General features: G+C 35.1%; 1 protein-coding gene across 1 annotated transcript in view; it reads left to right on the forward strand.

Moving 5' to 3' along the window:
• Lrba (LPS responsive beige-like anchor protein) overlaps positions 1 to 22,022 on the forward strand; it is a 443,207-nt gene that overhangs the window by 65,903 nt on the left and 355,282 nt on the right. Inside the window, 9 exon segments of the mRNA XM_042701880.1 lie at positions 2,181 to 2,289; positions 2,594 to 2,746; positions 8,764 to 8,932; positions 11,202 to 11,281; positions 12,100 to 12,162; positions 14,509 to 14,606; positions 16,115 to 16,207; positions 17,291 to 17,399; positions 17,792 to 17,873. Of these exon segments, the coding sequence (XP_042557814.1) occupies positions 2,181 to 2,289; positions 2,594 to 2,746; positions 8,764 to 8,932; positions 11,202 to 11,281; positions 12,100 to 12,162; positions 14,509 to 14,606; positions 16,115 to 16,207; positions 17,291 to 17,399; positions 17,792 to 17,873 (956 nt within the window).

Below are 22,022 nucleotides of genomic sequence, written 5' to 3' on the forward strand. Positions count from 1 at the left end.
GTCCGAGTTCAGTTGGGGTGGTTGCGGGCTGGGTTGGGCGGCCCCCCGCCGGGTCGTTGCGATCGCGACAGGTCCCTTTGTGGCGCTGCTGGTGCCGGGCGGCTTTGGCGGGATGGAGCCTCTCCGCTCCGGTGGAGAGTGATGGGTGGGGTGGGATCCTCCTGGAGACTCCCGGCTGGTAGGTTTCTCTGTTCCTGGCGATCCGCTGTTCTGCAATCCGGTACCTGGTGATCTGCAAGCAGCCCCCTGTGTCCTCAATCAGTATATTTTAAAGAAATTTGTGACCTATAGGTAACAATTTAAATCCATATCAGTAATAATTCTGGTATATCATTAAAAAAGTGGAGGCTGTAGAAATAGTGTTTTACAATAAAGTTAAACTAGTGATACTGTACTTTAACAAAAGGTATATATTTTTATCAGATCTAATTTTTGAAATATTTTAAGTTCTTATTTGGCAGGAATTTATTATGGGAATTTAGATTTTCATATTTAACTTATTTGTTTGTAATTGAAAATCAGATATTTTAATTGTGTGATTTCAGGGAACAGGTTTTTTTTAAAGTTAGATTGTACATTTTTACTTATAAAATTATGTTTCCTGTTGTCGTGTTTAGCCTGAAAAGGCAGAGGCATAACAATTTTAAGATGAGTTATAAAATGTAATATGGATGTCTCATTGATATTCTAACATACATATTCTAAACTATGAACTGGCAAAATAATTATGTTTCATTTATTTCAGAAGTTTAAATGAACAATATTCTCTTTTGAATTTGTCTCTTTGATTTTCTGGTTATATACAACTTGATGTCTTTTACCAGTGTACTTAATTAATGTTGAAATAATTTCCTCCAGATTTTTTTTAGGCAGAAGGTTCTTTTCTTTCTTTTTTTAAATATAATTTTATTGTTATTATTTATTTTTTTCCTAAAAAGTAACACGGTGTTGAATGTGTTTTTACATTCCTAGTACATGTCAGATTCCTTCCTTCCTTCATATATATTTGTGCTATCAGTTTCCTATGTTGTCCAGGCCATCCTCAAACTTGTTACTTCCTCTGTCTTGTCCTTCTAAGTAGCCGGGATTATAGGCTTGCACTATTGTACCTATATTCCTTACCTAGTTTATTTCTTATTATTTTTTATTTATTTTTTGTTGCTCCTAGAGCTTGTGCCCTGGGGGCTATCCCTGAGCTCTTGTATTCAGGGCTAGTGCTCTACCACTTGGAGCTACAGTGCCACTTCTTCATTTTCTGATAGTTAATTGAAGATAAGAATCTCATAGACTTTCCTGCTTGGGCTAGCTTTGAACCTTAATCCTCAAATCTCAGCCTCCTGAGTAGCTAGGATGACAGGTGTGAGCCACCAGTGCCCTGTGAGTCCTAACTTAATTAGCGTAATTAAAAATTAAACCAGTTTAATTGTTTAGTAGAACAAGCTTGTAGACTCTATTTACTTTAAACATTTTTTAAAGACTGAAATATCACTACTTCCTTGTTGTCAAAATGCACAGTCCTTAAATTGCTATTCAAGGACCCCAGATTTGTGTCCAAGTTAACTTTACTTTCATCTCTTCATGCATTCTCTGCTCAGTTCATGCTTGTCTTGCTGGAGCTCTAGTATGTGTTCAGGATTTAAATCTTAGTCCATTGCTTGTATATTTTCTGCCTTTTAGTTTCAAGTTCTCCAGACTTAATATTCTTGTTTTTATGGCCTGAATATATATTTATTAGACATTTCTATTATTTGTTTTGGACATTGTTTATTTTTCTCTATATAATGCAGAATGTATTCTCTTGAAGTTATTCACTTATTAATGTTTGTGCTGTACTATTTCAAATAAGTATTAGAGTAAATCCTACTCTTCTTTTTCTTTTTTTATTGTCAAGGTGATGTACAGAGGGGTTAAATCCTAGTATTACACTAAAAATTCAGTTCTGAAATAATTCTAGAAGCAGTTTTAGTAAAATATTACTTTCTTTGAAATGGATATGGAGAACTTGTTTTTTTTTTGATGGTACTGGGGATTGAACCCAGCACATATGCTTTACAAATGTTTCACTACTCAGCCACACCCCAGCTCTAAAAATTTTATTAAATGATAAATTGAAATCTACATTTATCTAATATGTTTAATAAAATATGCTTCTTCAGGTCATTACCTTTTTCCTCTTCTAGTACAACTTTGCTGGCTTTTATCATGGAGTTGTTGAAGAACTCAATTGCTATGCAGGAGCAGATGCTTGCCTGTAAGGGATTCTTGGTAATAGGATATAGTCTTGAAAAGGTACAGTAAGAAATATTTTATGATTCTGATCCTTAATTTGTAAGCCATGTCCTTGTTGTCCTAAGTGATTAAGAAAATCTGTAAAGTCTGTCTCTGTGGTTATAGCAGATTGCTAAAATGAAAATAATGTTTTGTTGTTTTACTTTGCCTCTATTTCTCTATTGAAGGAGTGTAGTAGTGAGCCTCATGCCATCCTTAACTTTGAGAATAGTTTGTGGCTCAAGTCTTTCTGGTGTTGACAGCCTGTAATTTACTTACCTTGTTTCAAATTAGTATGAACCTTTAAAGCACTTTTTTTTTGCAGTCCTCCAAATCCCATGTCAGCAGAGCAGTACTTGAACTTTGCCTTGCGTTTTCAAAATATCTGAGCAATCTGCAGAATGGGATGCCCCTACTCAAGCAATTGTGTGACCATATTCTTCTTAACCCTGCCATATGGATTCACACCCCAGCCAAGGTAATACATGTTTTTAGTTTATTATCTTCACTAAGTTTTAGGGATTGAGGAAAGTGATAATTATGAGGCTTTTCTTTTATCCTGTTATAGATTAGCACATAAGATTTCAGTAGATTACCTTCTTTAACTGCTATTTTGCTCCTTAGGGAAATTTGTAAGTTTTTCTTCCTCCCTTCCTTCCTTCTCCTTTTCTTCCCTCCTCCTTTCTTCCCTTTGTCCTTCACTTCCTTTCTTCCTCCTTCCTACCTCTTTCCCTTCCTTCTTTCCTTCATTCACCAGTGTTTACTATTTTTAAAAACAGAGCTATAGTCTTTGCCTTCTTGTGCTGAAAGTTTTATTTGCAAGAGATTTTGTTCATTCAATATAAATCAAAGGTGGAGAATTCCATTGTAAATATCTTCCCTATCAATTGTAGGTCTATTTTACTGCGTATATATGTATAAAATAAAACATTATATACATAAAAATACGTGTATATGGAATTCCATCTTAACACCTTGCTTGCTCCCACTCTTTCTCCCTCTTTGCACTTTGCCATCCAATATTGTGATGAACGCTGAGTTTCCTTCTTAAAGTTAGAGCTCAGATTTTTCTTGGAGGCATGATAACTGCTATTACTTAATCACTTTAATTTCACATTCTAATTATCATGTTTTATTTGCACCAGATAATTTTTTAGTACCATGACAGCAAGATGTTTACTTTTATGTGGCTATAAATAAGTTTTTGCTAATGTTTATGAGCAAAAACTTTAACAAATATGGATATATTAAATGTTTCTAAAATTTAAGAGTGGTGGAGTTAAGGTAAAGTTGAAATAGAAAACTTTATATCACATTATGCAATTACATCTATGTCATTTCATACCTGTGATGTTGCCCTCTCCTTCCCTTTCTGTCCCCTGGCTGTGCCTGTTACTGTTGAGTTGGAATAGCAGATACTTATCCTAGTTGTCAGGAAAAAATGTCTGCTGCCTTTCTTGCTTTTCTAGAGTTATAATGTCTTATTTTTAGCTGGTCTTTTCAAATGTTGAAGAGAAATGCAGCTGCTGATTCTGATTGCCATTTGGAAATAATCAGAGGAGGCAGCTGGAGGTTGTAGCTTTTTATCTCCAGGTTAAATTTGACCTCTTTCTTTTTCATGACCTTCAGTCTTATTTCTTTTCAATGATTGTTTCAAGTTACTTTAAAAATTTTTGCCTAGACTCTTTCTGGTCTTACTAAACTGCATATTTGTAAGGCATTGTGTCTCTTTTGAAGTGGTCAGAAAGGCTCTTATTAGATACTTAGTTGTTAGAGGAATATTTTAAAAATTTCATCATATGACATATTTATTATTGCACTTTATTTCTTACCTTCTACTTTTTAATAACTTTTCTTAATTTCCTCTTTATAATTTACAATTGATTTGATGATATTAAACTTTTTTTCTGTTGCAGCTGTCTGCTTTGTATATCCATGAGGAGTTTTATTTGCTTTTACTTTATTAGAAAGGTAGTTATAACAAAGGACAGATCCACATTTTTTTTTAACTTGAAGGTCATATATAGTTTCCCAAGGTGGGAAGAGCTCTTTAAGAAAAAAGAATACAGTATATTGCCTCCAGAACCAAGCTTAGAGTCTTGGAAGGAGCCCATGTTGATGAGTGATGATAAAATTTAAGCTTCATTAGCTTCATAGTAAGTCCATCTGTGGTTACTAATTTGAAGGTATAGATGTATGGACCAGCCTTTGCTTTTGGAAAAGGGAACAATGATTTATAATGTTCATTTATCTTAGATCTGCTAAGAGGCAATTTTTTAGTGACCTCCTAGAATGTATGAATTTTATTATCTACAGTGGTTCTTTGTTGACTCAGCAGATGTTGGTTGCATGAGTGCTTCATGCTGGATTCTGTAAGTACTATAGAACTAGACAGATGTGGTTCTTACCCTCATAGGACGTGGACCTAGAGAGAAAGATAGATGTAAAACAATTGTGTGGTTGTTGGATTATATAATGAATGAATGGAGGAAGATGTGTGTATAATTAACATTTAATCTTGAGATCTTCACTTTCACCTCTTTATGTGTTAAATTATATATATATATATATATATATATATATATATATATATATTTTTTTTTTTTTTTTTTTTTGTTGGTCATGGGGCTTGAACTTTGGAACTGGGTGCTGTCCCTGAGCTCTTCAGCTCAAGGCACATGCTCTACCACTTGAGTCATAGCGCCACTTCCGGTTTTCTGGTGGTTTATTGGAGGTAAGAGTCTCATGGACTTTCCTGCCCAGGCTGGCTTTGAACCATGATCCTCTGATCTCAGCCTCTTGAGTAGCTAGGATTACAGGTTGAGCCATTGTCGCCCCACTTAAATGATACTTTTAATTTTACCACAGTATCATTTTCTCTTCCTCCTCCTCCTCCTCCTCCCTCCTCCTCTTCTCTTCCTTCTTCTCCTCCCTCCTCCCTCCTCCCTCCTCCTTCCTTTTTTTGTTTGTTATGGGGCTTGAACTCTGGGTCTGGGTGCTGTCCCTGAGCTCTTCAGCTCAAGGCAAGTGCTGTACTTCATGAGCCACAATGCCACTTCTGGTTTTCTGGTGGTTAATTGAAGATAAGAGTCTCACGGACTTTCCTTGCCCTCGCTGGCTTTGAACCGTGATCCTTAGATCTCCTGAGTACCTAAGATTACAGGTGTGAGCCACCAGCACCAGCTTCCCTTTCTTTTTGACATACCACCCTCATCGGGTCATTTCTTAGACCCAAAACTTTAGTTTTTCATTGTTTCAATTTTTTAAAAATTAATTTATTTTTTTGCCAGTCCTGGGGCTTGTACTCAGGGCCTAGACACCGTCCCTGAGCTTCTTTTGCTTAAGGCTAGCACTCTTATCTCTTGAACCACAGTGCTACTTCTGGCTTCTTCTGTGTATGTGGTACTGAGGAATTGAAGCCAGGGCTTCATGCATGCTAGGCAAGCACTCTACCACTAAGCCACATTCTCAGCTTTCATTGTTTATAGAATAAAGTAGTCCCTTATCTAGTCTTTTATCTTCATTAGGATTCATAAGCCCTTCATAAAGATTTCTTACTTAGGAACTCAATGGATAGGCAGATTTCCTGAGAGCAGTGGTATTCATTCTTGGTTGCTGAATCATTTTGGGGAGGATTTCAAACACAAAAGCAGAGACAGAATCCCACTTCCTCCCCTTAAATTTTGATTTCATTAGTTTTGGGTGTGATTCAGGCATTGATATTAAAAAAATGTTTTCCAGGTCTTTGGCACAGCTAAGTTGGAGAGCCATGATTCCAGATGTAGGGAATCGTTTATTTCAATTACCAGGTTTTTTTGTTTGCAATTTCCTTTCCCTCCATCTTCCTGGCTCTTTCTCATCAAAACCTATCTTAGTACTGCTTAATTAACAAAGGTTTTCTTCATTGCTTTAGCTTATCCCACCTTAAATTTCTCTGGCTGCTGAATTCACAGTATTTAATTGCTCCATGCCATGTCATTGATTATGTTTTGTCTCATGAGTTTTTTGTTTTTCTAGGTTTATTATGCTTCATTTTTTTAAAACTTGGTATCTAGCCGGGCTCACACTTAAAACCTAGCTACTCAGTAGGCTGAGATCATAGGATCAAAGTTTTGAAACAACCTGGGAAAATAAATCCTTGAGACTCTGTCTTCAATTAACCAGCAAAAGGCTGGAATTGTAGATGTAACAAATGATAATGAAAAAGCTAAGGGAGAGTTTGAGGCCCTGAATTGAAGCCTCAGTATCAGCCAACATCACCACTGCTAAAATTAAAAAGTAAACAAAAATAAACTAATGTCTAATTTTTATGTTTTTAAATGGTATTTCAGATATTGAGAGACAGCATGTATGCCATTATGTTCCCATTAAATAGGTATAGGTAGTTGGAAATATGTCTGACTGAAATAAAGGGATTAGGAATTTGAACTGTGCCATACAGTTATTCTGATACTGGGACAGATAGATTGGGCCTATGCAGTGGATGTATATGTATATAGATATATGTACATATATGCACATGCACATGTATGTATACATATATACATATACACATACATGTATATACATACACACACACACACACACACACACACACACACACACACACACATATATACATGTATATACATATACATACATGCACACATACATACATTCCCCCCCCAAAAAAAAACCTACAGTGGTGTCCTAAGCTTCACTTTTAGGTGATCAGGATCTACCATTTTGACTAGGTAGGATTACTAATTGAATCTTTTTTTTTTTTTTTGTTGGTCGTGGGGCTTGAACTCTGGGCCTGGGCGCTGTCCCTCAGCTCTTCAGCTCAAGGCGAGCGCTCTACAACTTGAGCTACAGCGCCACTTCCGGTTTTCTGGTGGTTTATTGGAGATAGGAGTCTCACGGTCTCTCCTGCCCAGGCTGGCTTTGAACCGCGATCCTCAGATCTCAGCCTCCTGAGTAGCTAGGATTACAGGCGTGAGCCACCAGCGCCCGGCTACTAATTGAATCTTAAGATTGTTTATTTGTAGGGCATCTGATAGATAGGTACCTGATTTTTTTCTTTAAAGCAATTCCAAAGGAACACTGTAGTGCCCTATAGGTTTAAAATAGAAATCCACCAATGTCTAGAAAGGCACCTTAACTGTTCATTTGTAAATGATTAGTATTCAAGGGGAGAAGCATATATAGTATAATTAAAATTTGTTTAGTTCATAAAATATATCTGCTCACATTAAGATGAAAAACAAAAGATGCCTTTCATGAATTTTCATGAGAATGAAAAATTTATCATTTTCATGAATTTCTTGGAGAGAAGGAGTCCTGATTTTGTGCTGCCCTAAGTAAGTACTTGTAGTGTTGGAGAATATTGGAGTTGTTTCACTAAAACTTTGCACTTATATTCTTCCTCTGGTATAAAAAACACTTTTATTTTTAAATTAACCCAAATTATGGGTACAGTTTTGTCATTCTAGCTTCTAATTTTTGTTTTATTTAATTTTATTTTTTATTTTTTTTTGGGTCCCGTCGTGGAGCCTGAATTCTGGGCCTGGACACTGTCCCTCAGCTCTTCAGCTCAAGGCTAGCGCTCTACCACTTGAGCCACAGCGCCAACTTCTGGCTTTTTTCTTTTTGCTTATGTGGTGCTGAGTAATCAAACCCAGGGCCTCAGGCATGCAAGGCAAGCACTCTACCACTGAGCCACCTTCCCAGCCCAAGCTTCTAATTTTTGAAAAATTAAAATTCTAGTTTTAAACAGATTTATGCAAAGTATAGGTTGTAAAAATTTGATACATTTGGGCTTTTAAAAATTTTATAATGCTAGTGTAAAAAAAATTATATTTTTTAAAAAAAGAATTTGGAGCCAGGCGCCCGTGGTTCACGCCTATAATCCTAGCTACTGAGGAGGCTGAGATCTGAGGATCGCGGTTCAAAGCTAGCCGGGGCAGGAAAGTCCGTGAAACTCTTATCTCCAATAAACCACCAGAAAACCGGAAGTGGCACTGTAGCTCAAGGCTAGGGACAGCGCTCAGGCCCAGAGTTCAAGCCCCATGACCGACAAAAAGAAAAAAGAAAAAAGAATTTGGATGTGGGATGTGTTTGCTTTTGTGTCTGAGCATGCTGATGTCTGACATGTTGTCATGCTTAGCATTTTACTTTTCAGAAAGTGTCTGATACAAATCTAGTAGCCTGAGAGTTGTTGGAAACAGGGTAAAATGCCAGTGGGTGTTTTTTGTTTTGTTCTGGTCCTGGGACTTGAACTCAGGGCCAGGAAGCTGTCCCAAAGCTTTTCTGTTCAAGGCTATAGCTCTACCACTCAAGTCACAGCTCCACTTCTGGCTTCTTTGGTAGTTAATAGGAGAAAAGAATCTCAGTGGCTTTCCTGCCTGGGGTGGCTTTGGACTTAGTTCTTAGCCTGCTGAGTATCTAGGTGTGAGCTACTGGTGCCCACTTTTCAATGGATGTGTTTGATTTAAGCTCTTCATTTTGATTTTGTAGGTTCAGTTGATGCTCTATACTTATCTGTCCACTGAATTCATTGGCACTGTCAATATATACAACACTATTCGGAGAGTTGGAACAGTGCTTCTCATCATGCACACATTGAAGTACTACTACTGGGCAGTGAATCCCCAGGACCGAAGTGGTATCACCCCCAAAGGATTAGGTATATCATTTCTCTCCATATGTTCTGTTACACATCTGACCCGTCAAGATAGTTTTCAAACATATAGTATGCTATTTGAGTAAAAAAAAAAAAATCTCATTAGGGCAAAGTTTTATAATCTTAATGAAAATTTTAACAGTTTGTTCCCAATTGTGGTTGCTAGCTGTTAATAATCTACTACTGTGTGGACCAGTGCTACTTGCACTCATGTGAGTTATTTGATTTTAGCAGAAAATTTTCATTCACAACTGGTATTGATGCTGAAATTGTTCATCACCAAGAGAGTGATTGAAAATAATGTTTTAGAGAGATTTCTTACATAAGTTGCAAAGATGGCTTCCATACAGATGTAATGAAATTGTAAAAGTTTAGTAATAAATTTGCTGTATACCCATGACTTAACTTGCTCAAATATTCATTATGTTATCACATCCTGTAGGGAGTAAAAATAAAACTTTAAATATTATTTTTGCAAAACCTATTTCATAGTGGCTCATATACAACAGGAAAGTTAATCAGCTGATAAGAAGTGGCAGTTTCACATACAACTTGGTGCATGTGTCCAGAATACAGCTGTAGGAACAAATTAGTTTATAATGACTGCATTTTGTTGTTGTTGCTGTTGAACTCAGGGCCTGGGTGCTGTCCTTGAGCCTCTTTGTGCCCAAGGCTAGTGCTCTACCACTTGAACCACAGTGCTACTTCTGGTTTTTGAGTGGTTAATTGGAGATAAGAGTCTTATGGGGACTTTTCTGCCCTGGCTGGCTTTGAACCATGATCCTCAGATCTCAGATCTCCTGAGTAACTAGGATTATAGGCATGAACCACTGGTGCCTGGCTTTGCTGGTTATTTTGTCTCAGTGGTTGTTGGTTATTTTGTCCCCCTTTGTAGTTGCAAGCAGCTAATTCATCTTCACATATTTATAACCTCACACTAGCAAAAGAGTATCTTCCTGTTCAAGTATTTTCAGCAAGTGTCTATTTTAGTTTCTGCTCCTCATTGGCTTTGATTGATCCTGTGGCTTTCTCCATGACAATTATTAAACTGGTGGCCCAGATTTGGAAATGTCTTCACCTTTACATGCATGGACTAAGATAAGGATGTGTCAGTCCCTTGATACAACTTTAAAGACTGTTGCTTGAAATAGAGGAAATAAGTGATAGGGTATTTAATAATATACCTTAATTGTAGTCAAAGACTTCATCAGTTTAATGATTTAGAAAGGACATTTCAGACTTTCATGATACCTTTTATGTAATCTCCAAAATAAATTTAGCTGATTCTCAGATAATATGGTAGCTGTAGTTTAGAAAGCTACATGAAATACTTCAGTGGCAGGGATGTGGCACATCTAAGCCAGGTGAGAGCTTACTGATGATGATTCACAGTGGTCTAGGAGTATAGTGTACTGCTCTGGATTGTGTCCTGGTCTGCATTTTACAACTAATGAGTGATCTTGGGAAAGTCTCAAACTTCAAATGAGAGAGCTGTGATTCTATGCCAACTCTGCATCCTGTTCTTTGTGTAGGAATCATCATGTGGAAGAAATTTTAAACAATTTTCCTCCTATTTTAATTGATCTGTTTAGGGTCATGGTGGTCCTGTACTTTGGTGGTCTAGGAACTAGCTGTAAATAGTCATTAGTAGGGAAAATAGCAGAACAGGTACCTAGTTTAGGATTTTAGAACAATGAGTATTTGATTTCAAAAGCTTTCTCATTGAGAATTATATGTTTGAGACATGAAAATTGACTTAATGTGAGCCACGTGTGACCAAGGACTTTTTCAACCTCAGAAGATGTCAGATCAGTCATTCTAATGTTTCCCTTCTTTATAAATAATACTGTGTTAAAACTTTTGAGATTTTTTTTGTAGTTTTTGCACAATAGAAAACAACAGTATAAAGAGTTTTTATACTAATATTCAAAGTTTATATTTCCCTTTTATGGTAAACTTCTTGCAAAAATCCTTCAAAACAAAATAGCTTGATTTTGTTTTTTAAACTGTTGGATGTACTTAAAAGTACAAATAGATGTCTTTAGTGTAGTTTCAGAATAATCTGTGTTGTACATTTAGAATATTTTATATACAATTGCAGGTGAGATTGAATGTTTGTCTTTCATGAGGCATAAAAGAGGAGTTACTTTTTAAAGGACTGACCTATGTATTTCTTACAAATAAAAGGAAAAGCTATTGAGAATGAGAATTTTATACTTTTGATAGCTCTAAGGTCTTTGAATTACGAAGTGTGTTCTGTGTCTCTTTAAAGATGGACCACGACCTAATCAAAAGGAAATATTTTCTTTGCGAGCATTTTTGTTGATGTTCATTAAACAGTTAGTGATGAAGGTAAGTATGATTTCTTTACCCTGTTTCATGCTGTGTATTGTAGCTTATAATTTCACATAGCATGATTAATTGATTGATTTTCCTGGGGATTAAGCCTACATCATCCTATCTACCAGGCAAACCCCCTTCCACCTGAACCATATCCCTAGCAATTTTGTATCTTTGTTTTTTGTTTTTTTTTTTTTTTTTTGCCAGTCCTGGGGCTTGAACTCAGGGCCTGGGCACTGTCCCTGGGCTTCTTTTGCTCAAGGCTGGCACTCTACCATTTGAGCCACAGTGCCACTTCCGGCTTTTTCAGTTTATATGGTACGGTACTGAAGAATTGAACCCAGGGCTTCATGCATGTTAGGCAAGCACTTTTCCACTAAGTAACATTTCCAGCCCTGTATTTTGTTTTTGAGGTATGGTCTTTGTAACTTTTCTCCTTGTTGGCTTCTAACTAAAGATTTTCCTGCCTCTGTCTCCCAAGTAGCTCAGATTACAGTTATGAGCTATGTATATGTATCTAAGTCAAATTTTATATAGAAAAGCTATCTTCTGTATTTAGATGAGTGGTAAGTTAAACATTTATCATAGCTTTTAATTTTTTGTCTACTTCAGGATTCTCTGGCTCTATTATTCTCTCATGTACTTCGGTAGCAGTGTCAAATCTCTTTGATTTCTATAGCCTTGTAGCCTGAATTTTTTAGTGCATACTCAATAAGTTTAGATTATGTATTAAGTTATCTTTTTAGATTTGTAGCAGCTGATGGCTTTGTCCAATCTATGCATATTGTTATGCTTTTAAAAATGTATTATATTGTATTATATTTCCAAAGGATTCTGGAGTAAAGGAGGATGAGTTGCAGGCCATTCTTAATTACCTACTGACTATGCATGAGGTAATACTTGAATTTCATATTTTGGGGTTTTACTTTTTGGAGCTGTATTGTAGGCTTTTAAAAATGTAAATGCCCCCCAAAAACCCTTCAGTAACTTTGTAACTGTATTGGAGAGTAACGTGTTTATCTAAGAATTAAATCTTAAATTTTTATTTAAGTACTCTAAATATAATCATGAAAGGTTTTCAGAGTTACTATAATTAGATTTCACTGAGTTACTACTGAAATACCAGAACATCCTTTTAGTGTATTTCCAGGAATTAGTGGAAAAAAGATTTTGAAAAAGGCTAAAAATGATTGGTTTTAAGATTATTATTATATGGCAGGACAAAGGGTGAACAAATGCAGCATGGTACTCACTAGATACTATGTTGAAAATGAACTATACGGATGGTGGGTAGGAACAACTTGTGAGAGGGAAAAGTTGGGAGAGAATGAAGGCAGGGGTGACATTGTCCAAAAAAAAAAAGTATTCATTACCTGATTTATGAAACTAATTCATCTGTATATTACTTTTATAATAATGATTTTAAAAAGTGCAATTTTGTGCCTCTTTTTAAATTTTTTCTCTTTTTCTTTTTTAATTTATTGTGGTTTTAGAGTTGATATACAGTGGGGTCACCTTTTCTTAAGATAAATCTTCCAATTGATTATTCATATTCAAATTTTCCATTAAATTTTCATTTGTAATGAGATTTAAAATTATGTGGGAGGTTGAAATTTAAATAGGCTCAAAGATCTCTCTTCCTTGATTTTTCTTTTAGCACTAAAATATACAAATATAATCTTACTTAAATCTGATTAAGGTATAAATAAAGTTTAAGAATTGACAGAATATATCACATTTTAAGTGATAATTTCCATTTCCATTTTCATAATTGTGAATTAATAGTTTTTTGTAAATGAAATAGTACCTTCTTTAGTCACTAATACTCAAGGACTCATGATTAGATCTGTGTCTGTTAATTGGGACATCTGCAAATGACTTGTTTGTCAACTAAGTTATATTTGGTTGAAAATAACTTATGATTATGATTATTTTCCCCTCGAGTGCTGTCATTTCTAGATATTTTTCCTAACCCATTCTAATAGTTTTTTAAGATCAAATGCTTAATAACCTGTTAGTATAGGTGATTATTCCTTTTATAAACTGTAAGGAAGTAAAATAAGTTCTTCATAAGAGATAAAACTGTAAGTCATAGTGGCCCCTGCTTTCTGTCAGCCTAGTAATTAGAGATCTTTCAGGCCTTCTCTTTAAATTCTTTTCCAAAATGAGTTTACAAGTAGCTTCCCTAGCAGAAATTCAAATCCCCAGTCAGAGTAGCAACTTGGTTCACAAACCCGTGGTAGCGCCTCCCTCTAACTTGGCCCCCTTTGAGGGGAGGTGTCAGTAATGCCCAAGTTGGCTTTTATAATATTCATACATCATGGAATAGCCAACAAAGACTACCTATAGTAGTATAGTCTTTTTATAAAGCCTTTTGAAGTCCAGAACTTGTATGTTGTAGTGCTGCTATTCTATAACATTTCCAAATTGTATGACATAGAACTGTATATTGACTTAGTAAACATGGACCACTGTCATCTTCAGGATTTATAATAGATGATATGTAAGAAAAAAATTTTCTCCCAAAATGTTCTTTCAGAACTAGCTTCTTATGAGGCAGAGTAGATAACATATTCCAGATTGAATAAACTTAGGTAATAATACATAACCTGTTACCCTTACCTCTATCAATGGACTTACTACTTTTATTGGCATATTAAAGGCTCTTATATGCTCCTGTTTCTGCACTCTCCTATAGGACTGAACCCAGCTCATGCTCAGTTGCTGTACTGTTCAAACTGTGTCTCTAGCTCTTTTGTATTTGAGATAGAGTCTTGCTAACTTTACATGCATTGGCTTTGAATTCATTGTGATACCTCCCGTCTTGCCTCCTGAGTAGTTGGGATTACTGGTGTGGCCTATCATACTTAGCTTCTGATATGTCTTTCTATGATAGAACAACCTAGCTTTTCCTTTGTCCAGTTTTCTGACATGTAAGAGGTCCTTAAAAACAAAACAAAAAAACCCTATTAAATCAGATCTACTGTTTCTATAAGTATATGCTTCAGCAAATTTTTTTGTGACTTAAAAGGCATTTTACATCCTTGGTTAAGAAATTTTCTCTTTGATGGTATATATTTGAGTCACACAGATGAATGTGCATATTTAAAGAACCCAATAATTGCATATTGTAGATATGTCTACTTACTTTCTAAGTTGAAACTTCTGTTTCAGAAATATTCAGTATTTAAATACTGTTTTTCCTCATTCTTATATTTGAATTTCTACAATAATTATAGGATGATAATCTAATGGATGTTCTCCAGCTGCTTGTGGCATTAATGGCAGAGCATCCTAACTCTATGATTCCTGCTTTTGACCAAAGGAATGGACTACGGTAAATTAGTCTATCCATAATTTTTATTATATTTAGTATATACATTCTTTAGAGACATTGAAAGATCCTTAAATATGAAAAGTGTTATTTGATTTTACATTATGAAATGAGTTACATTATGAAATGACAAAAGATTCAGGACTTATTTCATGGTATATTTTATGAATGAATCTTAAATTGTAGAGGTTTCTTATTATTTGTTACCATTTAATTAATACAGACAGATAAATCATTCCAGTATTTTGTATTGGGACAGTTTTAGACTTGTAATATTCCTGCCAGTGCCTTCTGTGTAGTTGGGATTATAGGTATGAGCCATCATACCTGGCTTGTTGATACAGACATTTTGCCTCAGCTGGCCTCAAACCTCAATTCTTCTTTTCTTCTCCAGTAACTGGAATTATAGGCATGTGCCACTGCATCTGGCTAGTATGTGATTTTCTATTCTTATTAATAATATCTTTGCCAAGTTTTGTGACAGGATAGATGCTGCTTTCACAGAATGATTTGGGAAATATATACTTGTCAGTTTTTTATAAAATAGTTATTTTTCATTATTAATTTGCCAATGAAGTTATCTACATGGTTAGTTTTCTTTTTGGGAATGTTATTAGCTCCAAAGCCAGTTTGTAATAGATGCATGACAGCTTAGGGTATTCATTTTGTTCTTAAGTGAGCTTTAATATTATATAACTTTTAAGAATTTTTTGTCTACTTTATTTACACTATTGAAATATAAGAAATATAGAATATTCATATATACTTCTTTCAGCAATGGCTAGAGTAAAACCAATTACACAAAAATATTCTCAAGTTTAGTATTGTTTATCATGGACCACTTTTCTTTGCGACATACTATTTGTATGTCTTTTCTGATGACCACATATTAGTAGCCTACTCCTTTGTTTTACTTGGTGTTGATTATTACAAATTTAAATATGTGCTCCTTTAAACAATACTTTTCCTGACTTGTAAAAGGTATCTGAAAGCAAGTTTTATGCATTAAGATTTACATAGATGTATTTTCATGGAGAAATGTGCCATATTTTATTCTCATTTTTCTCATTAAAAGGTATAAGAAGCTTGGCATAGCAAGTGTTTTTTTGTTTTGTTTTGTTTTTATTTTTGCTTCTATTTTCCCTGTGGTATTAGGAGCTCAGGGCCTTGTTTCAAATTTCCTGAGCCATGCTCTACCACTTGAGCCACACACCAGTCCTTTTTACTTTTAGTTTGTTTTTCAGATAGGGTCTTGAGATTTTGCCTGTTTTGTACTTCAACTGTGATCCTCCTACTTCCATCTCTGGAATAGCTGGATTCACAGGTTTGAGCTTCTACCACGCTCAACCCAAGTAAGTTTTTAAATGTTGAAATGTATATTAACCTCATTTGTGCATTACTTGAATTGAGTTTAAAATCATATGAAAAACTGAAAAACATATGCATGTTAAATAATTTACTTTTTGAACAACATGCTCAAAATAGTTTGTTTTTAATTTTTATTTATGCAGTGTTATTTATAAACTCCTGGCATCAAAAAGTGAAGGAATTAGAGTTCAAGCTCTCAAGGCAATGGGCTATTTTTTAAAAAATCTGACTCCAAAGTGAGTATGTACAAAATCTAAAATGGACTCTTTGTTTACTTATTATTTACTTAAAATGTTAAAATGTCATTTCTGTTCTGTGTTCCCTTTAGTTTCTCTTTTCTTCTCCTATACTCTCCTTTTCCTTCCCTGAAGTGTTAACTAGCCTGAGATAGCAAGTGTTTATATATATAATATTATATTGCATATTATACAATATATAATGTTTGTATATATGAATATATTTATATATATCTATATATTTCTATATTCTATATAAACACTTCAGTTCCTTATTTTTATATATAAACACTTCCTTATATATATTTATAAAATATATAACTGGGCACTGGGATTTGTATAAATATACATATATACGTGTATATGTATGTGTGTATATGTATATATATGTATATAAAACTAGGGTAGTGGGATTGAATTCAGGGTCTGGAATTTATTAAGCAGGTACTCTGCCTCTTGAATCATATTCTACCACTTAATCCTGAGCCATATTATAGTCTTTTAGTTTTATTTTATTTTTCAGATAGAGCCTTGTGCTTTTGCCAGTATTGGCTTCATACTGTGATCCTCTTATTTCTTCTCTGTCCTCTCTTCTAGGTCCTTTCCTTTTGTATCCTTTTCTTTTCTTCCCTTGTAATGTTGCTTGAGATGTAAACATTTTGTTAGTTTGAAAGTACTAATCCCATTACTATATGTTTAAACAGTATAAGACTAATTAGGAGTATAAATTTTTAATATGAAAATTACTTGTGCTATTTATATTTTGGGTTAATGATGAGAATTAGTTTGGATGCCTTGAGTTCTAGAAACTGAAAATAGCTAGTAGTTAAATAATTACTCTGAAGAGTTTAGTAGCACACTTTACTCATAGCCCATTTTGCTTGTTTTTTTCTTAAATTTAGCGATAGTTATATTTTAGTAAGCTTTTCTCTAGTTGAATGTTTTATAGCCTTAAAAACGTTGGTATGGTAATTGGCTGGTAATCTATCATCTGAAAAACATTTTTTTAATCCTTCCTCCAGAATGTATAGTAAATGGTACACAGTAACTGCAGGTTGGTAATTTCTTTCTGTGTAATTACAGGAGGAAAGCTGAGGTCATGCTTGGGCATGGACTGTTTTCATTGCTGGCTGAGAGACTCATGCTTCAGACAAATCAAATCACAATGACCACATACAATGTTCTCTTTGAGGTAGGAATGTAGTTAGAATTTACTCTTACTAATTTCTTATTAAAAAGGTATCTGTATTATTGTTTAAGTGTTTAAGTAAATAAAGCCACTTATTTTTTAAGGTAAAATTTTACAGCTATATAAAGGGGACACGACTACATTTATGTAAATACATTAATCTGGAATTGCTAAATGTAGTTATCCCTGCTTATGTATTTTTTGCATAATACTGACTTTTGATTTTTATTTTATAGGTAAGTAAAAGCAGCATTATAATATTGATTTTACTTATCTACATAAAATATTTACCACTAAAATATTAGACTATATAATAAGTTTTAGTATTCTAATTACACTTCTAGTGATACTAATGTCATGATATGCTAATGTAATTTCTTGTTTTACTTTTTTAGATTCTTATAGAACAGATTTGTACTCAGGTGATACATAAACAGCATCCAGATCCTGATTCTTCAGTAAAGATACAAAACCCTCGTATGTATTTTGTACTTCCAAAAGCCTTTGTTTTGCTACCAACAAGAAAGTCAGGATTGCTGGGAGGGTGCCAGTGGCTCATGCCTGTAATCCCAGTTATTCAGAAGACTGAGATTTGAGGATTGTTGTTTGAAGCCAGCCTGGGCAGGAAGGTCCCTGAGATTCTTACCTCTGATTAACTGCCTGAAGAGCCTGTGGCTCAAGTAATAGACTCTAGCCTTGAGCAAAGAAGCCCAAGGATAGCACCCAAGCCCTGAATTCAAGCCCTGGGAATGGTACCTCCCCAAAACAAAATTAACTATGAAAAACCTGGAGTTTTTTTTTTGTTGTTGTTGAAACTTACTGTTTTATGAGTATTTCATGATAGGGAATGTTACTAACTTTGTGTTTAATGTTGATTGTAACATCACATTGATTTAAGTTTTTGTGGTATATATAAAGGTTTTGAAGAATTGTTTTCACAAGATTTTGATATGAAAAATTGTTTTCACAAAATCTTGATTTAATGTGTTCAGATTTTTAACAAAGTTCTGATTATGCTATGTAGCAATGCCAGACTAAATTATATTAACCATGAAGGTAGTTTTCATCTTAAATTATTATAAATACGGAATTTGGAATGAAAAAGTATCTATATTCTTTTTTTTCCCCTCCCTCTGGTACTTTGGTTTGAATTTAGGATCTCATGCTTGCTAGACAAGTACTCCATCAGTTGAGCCATGTTCCTGCCCATTTTACTTTATTTTTCACGTGTTTCATTTTTGCCCAGGGTGATACGGGGTTGTGACCTCCTAATTCTGCCTCTTGAGTAGTAGAGATTGCAGGTGTGAGCTGCTACATCCAGTCTGTGTTCTCTATAGCTTATGTTTATAGTTTTATTTAAGTCTTTTTTTAAAATTTATTTTTGGAAGTGCTAAGGAACTGAACTCAGGGCCTTAGTATATTTGTTAAGTATGTACTCTTCTAGTTGAGTTATGCTCTCAACTCTAGAATTCTTAAGCATTTGAAATGTATCTTTCTTCTTGTTTTTTTGAAGATCATGTCATTAGAAGAATTACTTTAGAAGACAGGGGTTGGTGGCTCACACCTGTAATCCTGACTACTCAGAAGGCTAAGATGTAAGGATCGTGGTTTGAAGCCAGTCTGTGCAGGAACATCCATGAGACTCTGTACCTCCAATAACTACCCAGAAAAAGCAAGAGATAGTGATGTGGCTCAAGTGGCTTTGGGACAGTGCCCAGGCCCAGAGTTCAAACTCCAAAGAATTACCTTAGAGTTTTGAATTCAAGTACTTTTTGAGTGCTGTGGTTTGCCTGTGTGTATAATGCTATTTCACTTCAAATTTAATTGTTTTTTTTTTTTTATTGTCATCAGTTAATTGTACCAGGGACAAAAGTCGATTTTAACAATCAATTTGTGAAAAGCTCTCAGGGACCTACTAGCAGAATCAGAACAAAGTGCACCTTCAAAAATGGTAGAAGAGCAAAAAATGCAAGCTCTATAGTATTTGCTCTGCAGAGCAAATGACAAGCACACAGGAAAGCGAAAGCATGAAGACATGTCAGTCATACATTAAGCATGATAAATTCAATTATTAAATTTAGATTGCCTATTAGAAATATCCTCTCAGGCTGAGAAAGCAAAAGATAGGTAAACAGTAAACATGTAGCATTTGAATTTGCATTGAGTTACATGTACTATTATTGAAATAGAATTCAGTGTCAGAATTCTTTCTTCCTTTCTTTTTTTTTTGGCCAATTGTGGGTCTTGAACTCTGGGCCTGGGTGGTGTCCCTTAGCTCTTCAGCTCCAGGTGAGCACTCTGCCACTTGAGCCACAGCACCACTTCTGATTTTCCAATGGTTAATTGGAGATAAGACTCTCATGGACTTTCCTGCCTGGGCTGGCTTTGAACCATGATTCTCAGATGTCAGCCTCCTGAGTAGCTAGGATTACAGACGTGAGCCACCAGCACCGGCTTTAGTGTCAGAATTCTTAAAGGTTATTTTGATTTAGTATAAACATAAGATACATAAACAAACAAGAAAAAGAAGATAAAAAATGGTAATTGATACAAAAACTTCATAAAATGGAAAATACAGTTAGCTAATTATAAGAGTGCTGTGAAACCACTTGTTCTGTCTGCATCTAGTTTTCCTCTCCTTCCTGGGAAGATGGGAAAACTACTTTCCAGTCCTTTTTCAGTGAGATGGTGGCCTGCTACTAGGCACAGGCAATTGAATGTGAGAGAGCCCTGATATGTCTCTCGAAGGCTAAGGATGAAAAATCAGCATACCAGGCTGGGTATGGGTCAAGTGGCTGTTTCACTGCTACTTTTTTTTGTTTTGGTTGGTTGTTGGGCCTGGGCATTGTCCCTCAGCTCTTCTGCTCAAGGGTAGCACTCTGCCACTTGAGCCACGGTGCCTCTTTCAGTTTTCTGGTAGTTTATTAGAGATAAGACTTTCCTTCCCAGGCTGGCTTTGAACTGTGATCCTCAGATCTCAGCCTAAATAGCTAGGATTACAGGCTACTGGCTTCACTGCTATTTTTAAAGCACACTCTTCTACTTTGGGAGAGATAGTATTGTTTTTTGAGAATGAAAAAACAAAAAAGTTGGGACAAATAAAAATTTTAGGCTATTCTGTTACCTCACTATTCTTGCTATAGCAGAATGCCTGAGGCTATGGTCAGAAATTTAGTTTTTCACAGTTGGAAGCTTAGATTTATCAGTTGAAGGCGCTTTCATTTGGTTTGGTGAGGTCTGCTTTGCTTGAAAGGAAGGCAGTTCAAAGAGCAAGCAGTTCAAAGTGTGAAGCCTTTGTTATGTGGCTTTTAATCCATTAGCATGAGAGTCTTCATGGCCTTATCCTTTAATAATATTACCACACCTTAGCCGTGTCACAGGGGCAACCCATGTACTCTAGGAGACACATTCAAACCATAGATGTTAATTACTTAATGTATTGAAATTAGCTCAGAAAAAAAAAGGTAGTATGGTGGTTTTCAACAGAGGCCTTCTGGGTTGAACTCCTAGCTACTAATTTTAATTATATTGCCTTTTTTCTTTTGCTTTCGTATCCTTAACTCTCAAATGAGGCTAATATATAATATCTGTGTCTCCTTGTGTAATGATTGAGTTAACTGTATTTTCTTCAAAACCAGTATTTGTGAAAGAATATCTCAAAATCAATGGCAGTTATCCTGTGGTAATTATGATTTTCATCATTCTTGTAATTACTGTTCAGGAGTGGGGAGTACCCAACCTTTGAGCTGTATAAGGCCCACAAAATCATTGGTGACCTGACAGGCCAGACATGTATACTTCTCATCAGCTGCTCATGGCCTGCTTTTATTGACTGGTGTTATAAAGCTCTCCACCCCTGGTTTAGGTAGAAAACCTTCGAAGTTATCATTAGAAGAATTTAGAAATGTCTCTCAAAATATCATGAATTGAATAACAGAGTATTCATGTTTGTTATTTTGAACTACAATTCTGGAGTCAGTAGAATCCTTGGCAAAAGTCTGGCTTAGAATTCCTAAGTTTTAATTGGATAAATTTTTTTTTTTTTTTTTTTTTGGGTCCGGTCATGGGGCCTGAACTCTGGGCCTGGGCGCTGTCCCTCAGCTCTTCAGCTCAAGGCTAGCACTCTACCACTTGAGCCACAGCGCCACTTCCGGCTTTTTTCTTTTTGCTTATGTGGTGCTGAGGAATCGAACCCAGGGCCTCAGGCATGCAAGGCAAGCGCTCTACCACTGAGCCACCTTCCCAGCCCCTAATTGGGTAAAAATTTAATACATTGTTTATTTTTAAATTTAGAGTTAATACTTTTTTTGATCTACAAATTTTGGGATGTATTATGTGTTTTTAATTTTTTTTTTATTTCTATATGCTAAGTTCTGGTCATTCAGTCAACTTTATATTGAGACAATTGTAGAGCCTTATTATTTTGCCTTAGTTGTGGGGATGGAGATGTGGAGTAGGTTAATTGCTTTTAGAGTTTTTGTTTCTGATCTGTTTAGTTACAGAAAAACATTTTTATAATTTAAAAAAATTACTCTGATAAAGGAAAATACTTGACAAGCCATAAGTAATGTTCTAGAATCTTAGAATTTATTATTTTTCTCTTCTGAGATTTTGAGTTTTTAAAAA

This window comes from Dipodomys spectabilis, unplaced genomic scaffold (assembly GCF_019054845.1).
Source record: "Dipodomys spectabilis isolate Male_0828 unplaced genomic scaffold, ASM1905484v1 ptg000297l, whole genome shotgun sequence".
Lineage (NCBI taxonomy): Eukaryota > Metazoa > Chordata > Mammalia > Rodentia > Heteromyidae > Dipodomys > Dipodomys spectabilis.